At 37.3% G+C, this 12,564-nt stretch overlaps 1 protein-coding gene across 1 annotated transcript in view; it reads left to right on the top strand.

The window, feature by feature from the left end:
* Nucleotides 1–3,911, top strand: part of PLAC8 (placenta associated 8) — a 30,218-nt gene extending 26,307 nt beyond the window's left edge. The window contains exons 4-5 of the mRNA XM_090267915.1: nucleotides 1,751–1,865; nucleotides 3,699–3,911. Coding sequence (XP_090124041.1) covers nucleotides 1,751–1,855 — 105 coding nt within the window. The 3' untranslated portion in view covers nucleotides 1,856–1,865; nucleotides 3,699–3,911. The remainder of the gene's footprint in view (nucleotides 1–1,750; nucleotides 1,866–3,698) is intronic.
* The last annotated feature ends 8,653 nt before the right edge of the window (nucleotides 3,912–12,564 follow it).

The raw sequence follows: 12,564 nt of genomic DNA, 5'->3' as shown, positions 1-12,564 counted from the left end.
CAGTGTATTTTCTGCAGATTTCCCTAAGTTTCTCAGCAAATAATAGCAGGATTTTTTTTTTTTTACCCTAAAAACTACCTGAGGTAAAAGACAAGCATAGACATACTGGAACAGAAAAGTAATTAGACCCTATTAAATGAGAATATTTTCTTCTTTGTGGCAGATGATATGTATTCAATAATGGTGGTCTAATGAAAGTTTAAAAAATAAAAAGAAGAAGAAGTAAATAATGAATCAAAGACTGAAAAACACAAGTCCTATGGGGAAAAGTTAAAGGAATTTGGATTACTTATCAGGGAAAAAGAGATCACAAAACTGAATTGTCTATAGGCTGAATATCCATTCCTCCATCCAATGAGGGTCAGGATATTAGAAGCATTTTAATATTGCTATTCATTTGTCCACTTTTTGTCCCACACGTGTACTCTGTTAGATGAGACTCAAAATCACTGTAGCAATAAAAACTTTTTCATAAAAAATAGAGTACTCAAACATGGTTGGTGTGGCTCAGTGGACTGAGTGCCAGCCTGTGAACCAAAAGGTTGCCAGTTTAATTCCCAAGTCAGGGCACATGCCTGCATTGCAGGCCAGGTAACCAGTTGACGGTATACGAGAGGCAACCACACATAGATGTTTCTTTCCCTCTCTTTCTCCCTCCCATCCCCTCTCTTTAAAAATAAATAAATAAATAAATAAATATTTTTTAAAAATAGAGCACTCATAATCTCAACACTTAGGGGTGCCTAAGCCTTATAAACTAAATCTATTATACCTAGCTCTCTTTCTCTTTCTTTCTCTGCTCACACTGTACATTGGGAATTGTATTTATTTAATGTTTTTAAAAAATTAGTGCTATCAAAAAAATGCAGCTCAAAATTATTTCAATCCATCAAGACACACAGCCATAGAACCCGACTGTCAGACTAGAGCACCTTGGATTAGCCAGTGCCTCCTGCACGAAGCCCAATTCCTTCAAGGGCATCTCTACCAGAGGGTCGTTGAGAGCCAAATTAGACCCTTCTAGAGAGAGGGCCCTCAAAACTTTGCAAGATAGCCCATTCTATGGCTTTTCCAAATATTCATTCTCTTCTTTCTTCCTTTCCCCATTATTGTCTATCCCTCCCTCACTTTGGACTTCCTCTGTTGCAAAACATGAGAGATGCCAATGAAAATGGCCAGGGGGATATATGATAAGGCTTGGTCTGGCACCGCTCACCAACTGTAGAAAAATTAGTGCATTACACAACTGGCCTTAAAGGGAACCATTCCAGCCTTGATTGGTGTGCTTCAGTTGACTAGGCATTGTCCCACAAAATGAAGGGTCGCCAGCTCAATTCCTGGTGTATGAGATGCAACTAGTGGATGTTTTTCTCCCTCAATTACTCCCCCCCCCCCTCTAAAAATAATACAGTCTTTGAGAAAAAATAAAATAAAATAAAGGGAACCATTCCAGAACAGATGATAGAGGACTTGGGCGATAGTTGAAACCGGCAAATGATTTGAAATGGTGCAATATAAAAAGGGTTCAGGCTTGATGAGAGAAAGACAAAGCCCTGCCAATTTGCTATGTGATCTTAGCAAGCCTTTTAACTTCTCTATGTCATCAGAAAAGTGGGGATAATGTCACAGAATTTTTATGATAAACAAGTGAAAAATGTATGTTTTAAGGTTAGAAAAGCTATACAAATGCAGGGGATTGTGTGACTATATTCACAAGCTACATGTTGACTTAGTTGTCTGTTTTTAACAGGGATCCATTTGCGGTGATTTCATGTGGCTGTGGTGTTTTCCTCAATGCGCCCTCTGTCAACTCAAGCGAGATATTGAAAAAAGAAAAGCAATGAATGCTTTCTAAAAGAGGCTTGGTACGTTGGTGGAAGTTCTTTGATTTATGAATATCAGAACAAATTTTCAAAGACATCTTTTATTTCCTTGGTACTCTCCCACAGATACATGAGATATCCCTTAACAAATGGAGGGCAAATTATTATTTAATTGCCAGCCTACCCCAGAGCCTGGACTGAGAGGACTAAGCCTGGTTGGATAGGAGCGAATGCTGTGTTTTTAAAGATGTCTTCTGCAACAGGAGTGGCCATGAGCTGTACCAAACAGACATGTCACATATCAACCATGGCCACCTAGGTCCACCACAGTTTAAGGTAGTAGAGACGTATGTATGACCAGATATTCACCTGCCTAACTGAGATCTCAGGTCCACTACTACCAACAGTAACCAACTGAGATATCATGCTAAATGTGGCTGTGTAATGTACCTAGTCATATGTTCTTATCAACTCCACAATATTAAAATATTAATTTTTTCTCCAAAGTGATGAGAAGCTATTTTAGTCTCTACAAATTAAGTGTGGACAATTCACCCAGTTATTCAAAATTCCCAAAGCCCCCACCATAAAGGTTAATTACTGACTCTTTTAAATTTCTTTTTTTTATAGTTGTTCTATTACAGTTGTCCCAATTTTCCCCCATTGCTATCTACTGTCCTGCTCCCCACCCCCCAACTCCCACAGCCAGTCCTCACCCTGTTGTCCATGTCCATGGGTCATTTATACTAGTTCCTTGACTAGACCCTTCCTTTTCTTTCTCTCTAATTCCTGACTTTTTGGTGACTGTATTGTCAAAGTTGGGAAGCTGCCTAAGCTCTCCAGATCACATTTCTTCCTGTTTCTCTCATGCAAGAGGACAATGGCTTACTCAGTCCTGTCTTTCAATATTTTCTGTCAATCCTGCTAAAATTTGTAATTAAAGTTTAGTTTTCACATGGAAATGGTTATTCTCTGAAAAATTCCTGTCACACAAGAGGTTTTAAAAAGAGTTTGATCAGGATGGTGGATTTATGTGTATGATTGGTTGACGTTGGTACAATCTGTTTCTTGTGTTTGCTGCATGAAGCACAAAATAATGTCCTCTTCATGAACCATGCTTCAGTATGTTGTATTTTTAGTAGCATTTAAGCATCCTGGTATTTGCCTTCCCATTGTTTCAAATGGCTTTCTTCAATGACTGAAGTGCTTAACTCACTTTCAAGCAAAGTCAAGATGGGAAGTTTTCTTATCAGTCTTTTTCCTTCTTAGACTCTACCTCCTAAAACTTGACTATTACTTCTTTTCCCAAGCAACGATGCTTTTCTAAAGATGTATTTACCAACTTGACTCAGAATTTGAAGTCAAAGTAGCCCTTTGGGAATTAGAACGTGGCAGTTGACTGGTTTAGTCATTCAATCAATGAAAAAGACTGTTTTAGGTTCTCTTCCTTTTAGATATTGTTACTGTCACATGTTTGATGATTCCTTTATCATTTGGTAACAGAAGTTAGCTCTGAAAACTTACAGAGCATTCTGTTGGTTCACTTAACCACCTAGAATAGTGCCTGACACATAATAGGCACTTAATAAACATTGTGGATGGATAAATGAATGCAACTTGCAAACAAGAAACTAAATTGAGGTCCTAACCTAGGAGACTCATCTAAATCTCAACTTGTCATCATGACTCATCCTAGTAGATTGTATGGAACTGGGGGCCATTGTTTGATGTAGATTATAAATATGTAGAATTTGGCAGTAGGGTGGGGATGGAATGGCAGTTTTAATATTTGGAACAAGAGAGTGTAAAGAAATATGGAACTAACAATCCTAATTCTTTCTTTTCATTCATTCATTTTTTTTCTGATTCCTACAGGTACATTTTACATTGTGGTGAAAGAAAATGCTGGAATAAAATACTGCATTTAATAAGTGCCATCTCACCTCAAACATTAGAAACTAATTCAACTAATCATATGGTTTCAAATGGCTTCAAAACATTTTAATTTCCAGTTTATTTTGAAAGAAATATGTTTCCAGTGCTGTTCTCTAAGATAACTGGCAATAAAAGAATTCATTTTCTCAACAATTCTTGTGTCTTTAAGTGCTGTTTTATAGAAAATTACAATGTGCTTCTTTTAAAAATAAACTAAATGTTGTCAAATGTCAAAGCTGAATGATATTTAGCGATCCTTTATTCTACTTTTCTACCTTTATAATATTTGAAAATGTTCACAATAGAAAGTTTTTTAAATGTTGTCAAGTAAAATGCTTTTATTATTTTGGATTTTCTCTCCACTGGGAGGCCAGGTGTTACCCTGTGAGGTCCCTCACTCCAGGCAAGTGTGGCCTCCTGTCTTTGGGAGCCTGAATGGCATTTGGCACTTCTTTACAGGCTACTAAAGTAAATCTACTCCAGGAATACAGACTTTACTATATGTTACATAAACAATGGAGAGGATTTCTGTCATACATCACACAGCAAACCACCTAATTAAAATTCCTATTAGGCATTTCTATCCTCCCCAAAGTCATCTCTTCAAGTAAGTCAGCCACAGGGTCTCCACATACCTTTCTCCCCCCTCCCCCAGGTTAATGTGGCATTTTATTATTTTTTATTAAGATATAATTCACATAAAACATTATATTAGTTTTACGTGTACCACATAATGATTTGGTATAAGTATATATTGAAAAATGGTTAACATAATAAGCTTAGTTAACATCCATCACCACACATTAGTTACAATTTTTTTTCTTGAGTTAAGAATTTATAAGATTTGCTCTCTTGGCAACTTTTAAATATGCAATACAGTTATTATTAGAAAAACCACCAAATTTCATTTTATAATTGGAAGTTCATATTTTTTGACCACTTTCACCCATTTCATCCACCCCACCCCACCCCTGCTTCTTCTGGCAACCACCAATCTGTTCTCTATCTATGTACTTGGGTGTGTGTGTGTGTGGTTTTGGTTTTGGTTTTGTTTCTTTTTCTTTTTCTTTTTTTTAGATTCCACATATCAGTGACAGCATATGGTATTTGTCTTTCTATGTCAGACTCATTTCACTTAGCATAATGCCCTCAAGGTTCATCAATGTTGTTGCAAATGGCAAGACTTTCTTCTTTTTATGCCTGAATAATATTCCACTGTATATATAACACATCTTTATTCATTCATCTGTTGGTGGACACTTAGGTTTTTTCCATGTCTTAACTATTGTAAATAATACATCAAAGAATATGGAGGTGCAGTCCACATACCTTTCTAAGGCAGAGCAATCTGGTTTCATCTCAGCTTTCTAGACCTAGGAAGGACAACTGAAAGGACACGGCACAGCAATGGAATTCTGTTATTGAGCACTATGTTTCCTGTGAAGCTTACTTAAAAATTGCAACATACTTTATACATGTTTGTACATAGAAGTTATGATAATTAAGGAGGTTTTTAAAAATATCTTTGTTTAGGCTGAGAATAGTTATTGTTTAGTCTCCCACTCTTGAAATCATGCTTTATCTTGTGCATTCCAAATCCTAAGGCTTCCTCATACCAGACTACTTCCCTCAATTAAATCAAAACCCTCCTTAAATGTTCCTGCATGCTAGACATAGCTAGAGCTAAGAAGCAGCAACTCCTCCAAGGAAGCTGACTGCAGGGGAGGGGAGACATGTAGAAGATTTATGAATTGAGAAAGCAAAGAACAGAAGAAGAGAATTCATCTTGCCTTTCCAAGGTATGGAATGATTATCCATACCTCCCACCTCCCATGAACGCTGTATCAGACTTAGCTGTTGCTGCCTATGGGCTTAAAAAACAGTGATTTCTTGTGTTCAATATTCTACAGTGTGGGCAGGACAACCTGTCTCTGCTCATGCAATGTAAACTGAGGTGGCTCAACTCGAGCTGGAGAGTAGCCTTTCAAGATGATTCACTCAAATGGCTAGTTGGTGCTGCTTGTTGGCTGGGATTGCAGCAGGGCTTGAGCTTAGGGACCTGGGTTCCTCTCCACATTAACCATGCCCCAGGCTACTTGGACTACCTTACAGTATGGTTGCTGATTGTCCAAAGCAAACATCTCAAAAGAACCATATGAAAGTGCATGACATATTCATGATCTAGCTTCAGAAATCATATAGCATCACCTCTGTTGAACTCTTGGTTGAGGCAGTTGTAAAGGTCTAACCAGGTTCAAGGGGGAGAGGACACAGATTAACTCTTAATGGGGTGTGGCAAGGTGCATGAAGAGTATGAGACAGGACATATTATTGTAGCCATCTTTGGAAAATACAATCAGCCATAGATGCCTGATTTTTGAAATGTTCTGTGTTTTGTCTCTTGGTATCAGAGTTATAATCCATCTGTTCTCAACAAAGCAGCCCTTGGAGGACTGCAGCAGAGTGATGGCCAGCTGCCCAGATGGGTTGCCAGTTATAGTAGCATAAATTCCATAATACCGGCTAAGTCTTCATGGTGACTTTGAAAAGGTTTTCATAGCATAAGTGTGGTTGAAGCTTGTAACAATAGCCTACTCGTCCAGAGATTCTGTTTTATGATGAGATCCAGTAATCTGAATTTTAACAAGGAACACAAGTATTTCTAATGCAGGCCATCTTCCTTGCCGTGAGACCAGTACTTTTCCCTGTGGGTGGTAATGGAAGGACCTCTAGTGCAATAACTCAGCTACGGACCATGCCTTACAGCGGTGAGGGTGGGTGTTCTGAGCAGAGGTACCTGTGTTACCTGCCTTGTCCCTTCCCCTTCTCCATTTTATTTTTATTTTTATTTTCCATTTCAGAAACAGCATCCCGTTTCTCTCCATATGGACATAGCCTCTGTTCTTTCTTAGGAACAATTTAGCAAGTAATTCTTTGCACTTCTAATCTCAGTCTCCTGTTAATCAGTCTACAGAATGTCCACGTTTTCACAGACATTTATTCTACAGCAGCTGCTTTCTGGGTCTTCTCCTGGGTAAGGTGTTGTCGCAGGATCCTCCTAGTGGAGTACAAGCCTCAAAACTTCGAAACTGAAATAATGATTGAGGCCATCTTACTGCCTGGTGCGGTCCTTCCCAAGCCTTGCCTTTACTCTGTTTTTTCTGTCTCTGGCTTTTGGGTAACAGCTACTTCAGAGGTAGTGGATAAATTCCATTCTGCAACAAATTAACATGCAGCAACAGATTCTAAATATGCTACTAGTACTTTTTTTTTAATTTTTTAAAATTGTGGTAAACTACACATATCAAAGTTTACCATTTTTAAGTGTATATTTCTGGGTATTAAGTACATTTGTATTGTTGTGCAACCATCACCATCATCCATCTCCAGAACTCTTTTCATCTTAGAAAACTGAAACTCTGTACCTATTAAACACTGACTCCCCATTCCCTTGTCCCTCCAGCCCCTGGCAACCACCATTCTACTTTCTGTCTCTATGACTTTGACTCTTCTAAGTACCCTGTATACGTGGAATCATACAATATTTTGTGTGTACATGATCGGCTTATTTCACTTAGCATAATGTCCTCAAGATTCTTTTATGTTGTACATATGTCAGAATTTTCTCTCCTTTATAAGGATGAATAATATTCCCCTGTATGTAAATGCCACATTTTGCTTATCTATGTGATGGACATGGAGTTGAGTCTACAGTTCAGCTATTATAAATAATGCTGCTATGAACATGGTTGTTCAAATATCTGTTTGAGACTCTGCTTTCAATTCTTTTGGCTATATACCCCAAAGAGAAATTGCTGGATCATATAATAATTCTATTTTTAATTCTTTGAGGAAGTGCCATATTATTTTCCACAGTACCAACACTGCACCATTTCATATACCCACCAACAGTGTCCTAAGGTTCCTATTTCTTCACAAACTCACCAACACATGTTATTTTCTGTTGTTGTTGTTTTTTAAATAATAGCCATCCTAATAGGTGGTAGGTGGAATCTCATTGTAGTTTATATGTATATATATCAGTGTAGTTTCAGTTTGCATTTCTCTGATAATCAGAACTGATGAACATCTTTTCATGGACTTGTTGACCATTCATATATCTTCTTTGAAGAAAAAGCTATTCAATTTGTTTTCCTATTTTTGAATCAGAATGTTTATTTTTATTGTTGAATTTTAGGAGTTTTCTATATACTCTAGATATTAATCTCTTATCTGATACATGATTTGGAAATATTTTTTCTTATTCTGTGGGCTGCCTTCTTTTTTGCCAGTGTAATTCTTGTCTGTGTGAGAAAACAGATTCCTGATGCTTCTTACTCTGTCATCTTCTCAGCATCCTCCAAATTCCTGGCATTTTATCTCTATTTCATTTTGATGTTCCATGCAGGACCAAGTTGTTGTTGTTTTTTTTTCCTCAACCTGTTTCTTAAACTAGTTCAGTTTCTCCTTTATCATGTGTAAAGCTATTGGTTGAATCACATTTTTCTTCATTTTCTGTCATTTATCTATAGTTCATGTTTTTACTACAAAGTCAAAACTTGTTATAAAACTGAATCCATTTTTACAGTATTTTCTGTGTTCTTCCTTTTAGAGCCTAACTAATAGTTCTGAATTATGAAGAGATAAATAGCATTTAAATTTGATAATGTACACCTATGGTTAGTTTAAGAAGCCTAATGAGGCCAAAGTAAGCAAAGATAAGAATTTCCTACACAACAATAGGGGAAAATTCCAAGTAACAACAAAGAATATACAATTCTTTTTTGTATACTATTTCTTAAATTTTCAAAAAATGAAGAGATTCTTAATATAACATAGTCAATGCCTTTTTGTTTGATTGATTGTTTTCATTTGTTTTGTCTCATGGAACAGGTCACAAAATATTCTTATGTCAACCACCTCACTTCTGAGTCTTTGATTGGGCTGAGTTTTGAAACTAAAACTATTTTAAAACTATTTTGAAACTAAAACTTTTTTTTCCCTTTTCATTGGAGTTTTCCAACACCAAAAAACCTGATTCCAGAACTGGAGTGTTCTTAGCATGGCCTTTTTAATTTTTTTTTTTGTTTGTTTGTTTGTTTGTTTGGCTTTTTTGGAGCGTTAGGACTAAAACCCACTGCATTTTACTTTCACTTCAACTCAAATGACACAATCCCTATACAGTGGAGGGCCTTCATGTGTCTTTCTTTCTCTCTGTTTATTATCAAACTCTACTGACTACTACAGAGGACCCCACACTTTGGATCCCCAGAATCCACAACCATTACACATCTGCAAGAAGAAAATATCAGTAAACACAGAACTGCCAACTAATGCTCAACATGACTCTTATACCCACCCCTACCGACAGTATTCTTGCATTTTTCCTCTGGACCCAAATCCCTTGATAGATACCCATGACTCAGATTTCATCGCCATAGTGCTGCCTAGTCTCACTAGCTCTCTCAGGGTTTTGAGTCCTGCCCTCCACCTCCCCTGCCCAGAGCCCTGGACTCTAGACCCAAGTCTTTGTTTCCTGAGGCAGACAACAGTAGCTAGACTGTTTAGACTTTTAATTTGGGTGAAGTTATATCCTAAAAAGCAAATGTCAGAAGATAAAAAGTAAATGTCAGAGGAAAACAACAAGAAGAATGAAAAAACACTTTTTTTTGGTTGGACAGAAATGAAAAATTAGACAAAACAGAATTCTTGCTGAAAAGAGGACAATCCCTTCCAACATAATTCAAAGCATGGGACACACAGACATCTTGGAATGCTGCATATAAATTTAATCATTTCTCTATAGTTTACACTGATAAATATTTTGTATTCAAATGTCGAAGTGAGTAATTTCATGGTCAATTTACTTTTTGTTTAAAATATCAAAGCTGCAATCCATTATGGTGTTGATAGTTTTGATTACTTTGCTTTTTCCTCAGATGAATGTTTCTCCTTTCAATCATTTTTAAATGAAAATTACATGTTTTCTCATGTATTAAAGTTCCAAAATGGAAACTAAGAAATCAGGCAGAAAAACCTGAATTCTCAGAACAGAAAAGAGGTGGAGGTGATGAAATAAGGCAGGAAGGGGAGAGAGGGAGAGATGGAGGAAGAGGATACAGAAGAGGAGAAGGCTTGAGTGGAATAGGTTACACAGAGTTTGATTGAGTTGAGTTTGAGAACCCATGACCCTCGAGTGGACATATGTTTGTTTGTTTATTTATTTATTGTTGAACAACATAGTTTGTTGAGTATCAAGTAGTAATAGTTAGCTGGCATTTGTGTGGATGAGCTAAAAAGAATGGTCTAGGATAAAGACACAGATTGAAAAATCATCAGCCTACACCTGGTAGTTAAAACAGAGGATGAGGTTGTCTAGAGGAGTGTGGAGAATGTGGAGAGCAAGGTCACCGCCCAGGGTGGCCTCAATATTTAGGGGCTGGCAAAGGAAGAGATCAGCCCAGAAATAAATCCAAGGCCAACAATACCCTTGCCAACTGTGTGAGTTTAAGCAGATCACTTGGCCCTTCTAAGCCTCAGATTCCACACCCCTTAATGGCAATAAGGCTTTCCTATTACCTATTAACTTTTAATGTTTAAAAATAAACAATATGCTGGTGTATAAACAGAGTTTATCAACTACAAAGTGTAATACACATAAGCATCAGTCATTTTTCAGGTCCAAAAGCTCACCTGAAGTTGACCACATACTCTGTGAATGGGGAAAGAAACTATATTCCATAATGTTGGTTCTAATAACACAGCATTACAAAAGCTTCAGTGAGCATTGACCTTATACATTTGCCAAGAGAGGAAAGAAAACAACAATCACAACCACATAGGTAGCCAGAAATCTATCCTGCATGTGGAATAAAAATAATTAACAAGTGATATCTTCAGGAAGTGAAGCCTGGCAGCATGGTGAATTTTGCCTACAAAGTAATCTGTTAGGTTGTGTCCTTTGTTGGTTTCAAGAATTTCTGGCCAGTGGAAGGGAAGGAAATTAACTTGTGAAAGATGTCAGGCTGAGAGTTCAATGGTTGCATCTGGGTCTGAATCTAGACCACTTCTTCCCTCAGAAAGCCACAAGCCTCAGAGGAGCTCACCAGCGGAATTACATGCTTGGAAGCTGGGGGCACATGTGCAGGTGGGTGACCATGGATTTAAGCAGACACCAAGCAGTGCAGCACCTGCTCTCAATGCCATGCAGCATATAGCATAAGCTTAAGGATGAGCAAAGACACTTACAAGTCACTCAATGGCATGTCCTTGCTTTCAAACAAGAAGGCTTCATATGGGACTATTTGATGCAGAAAAATAAAAAGAGGCACCCAGCAATCCTATGCTTTCCTTAGTCTTTTCTCCCATCTTCTCTCCTTCTCCAAACACAGAGACCTTCAAAAGCCATTCTCCACTCACCCTTCTCTTCAGTTCATCTTATGAAAAACATCTCCCTGGTATCCTCCCTGCCCTCCCACCAAGTCTCCCAAACCACCACCAGGGAACAAACTCTAGATTATTTAATATATTTATTAAATTATTATATTTATTAATTATTTAGTATATTTACTATCCTAATCTGATGTATTTGCCTTTGGACAACTTCATGTAAATCCAGATGTTCCCAAAGACAGCATAGTGAGGGATAAAAAGGGGAGATGTTGTCAGGGACACTGCTCTTACATTTGTATGACCTACAATGTTCATCTTATGACTCATCTTTTTGTTTTTCTTGATTGAAATAAAATAGAGATGTGTTAATCTGAGACACTGAGTTTGATGAATCTCTAGTTTTAAATTTGAAGAATGGAAGCCAATTTACTTTCCCTTAAATAATTGTCCCTTTATGTTATTTCATCCCCTGTTTCAGCAGTTCCCAGTCTTTCCACTTACAGTGCATATCAAGTCTTTTCAGTCTGGCCTAAGACATCCCAAGAATGGCTCGTGGGGGGGAACACTTCCTGTTTTGTGTGTTCAGGCTCAGATAAGACTATTTAGTTACTTACATTTAAAACCAAACTAGTTATTTGTTTCTGAGCACTCTAGACCTTCATATTGAAGACATGGCTTAAAAACATCTAGTGAGCCCCTGGCTGGTGTGGCCTAGTTGGTTGGCATGTCGTCCCATAGCCAAAGGGTTGCAGGTTTAATCCTTGTACCTTACTCTCACCCTTCCTCTCTCTCTAAAAGCAATGAAAAAATGTCCTCAGGTGAGGATTAAAAAATAAAAATAAAAACATATGATGATTAATTCAAACCAAGAAACTACTTAAAAGTGAAAATAAAATTATTTCTCCCAGAAAGAGTCTTCCCCATAAATTTTCAGTTTTCACTGAGAGAAAGAGATAAAGATTTCTGGCAGTTAAAGGAGAGACTGTTTTAAAATAAAATGTTTTCAGCCTTCAAGAATATGTATATACAAAATCTGAGACACACTAAAAAGAAAAGCTATATACTAATTAATTAGATTGGGAAATATGAAGAAAAGAAAGAAATTCAGTATGAATTTTCATTTTCCAGCTTGAGTAGCCAGGTAGAAGGTGGCACCACTAAGTAGAACAGAGAAAACTGGAGTGAGAGTAAGAATGGGTTTTGAGAACATCTAAAGCTCTTTTTGAACTTGTCAAATCTGAAGGTCCAATAAGACATCCAAGGGAAAAGGTCAAGAAAGATGTCAAAATTTGTAAGTAAAAGGAGAGACTCGGGGTAGAAATACAAATTTAGGATTCATTGGCACTAAAATGGCACTTGAGTCCATGGCAACAAATGAGACCAGCATAGAGTCTAGAGAAAGACAAGAAGAGGG

This window comes from Furipterus horrens, unplaced genomic scaffold, assembly GCF_987537825.1.
Source record: "Furipterus horrens unplaced genomic scaffold, mFurHor1.1.pri manual_scaffold_2, whole genome shotgun sequence".
NCBI lineage: Eukaryota > Metazoa > Chordata > Mammalia > Chiroptera > Furipteridae > Furipterus > Furipterus horrens.
The sequence above is the reverse complement of the archived record's forward strand: the minus strand, read 5'-3'. Positions and strand labels throughout refer to the sequence as shown.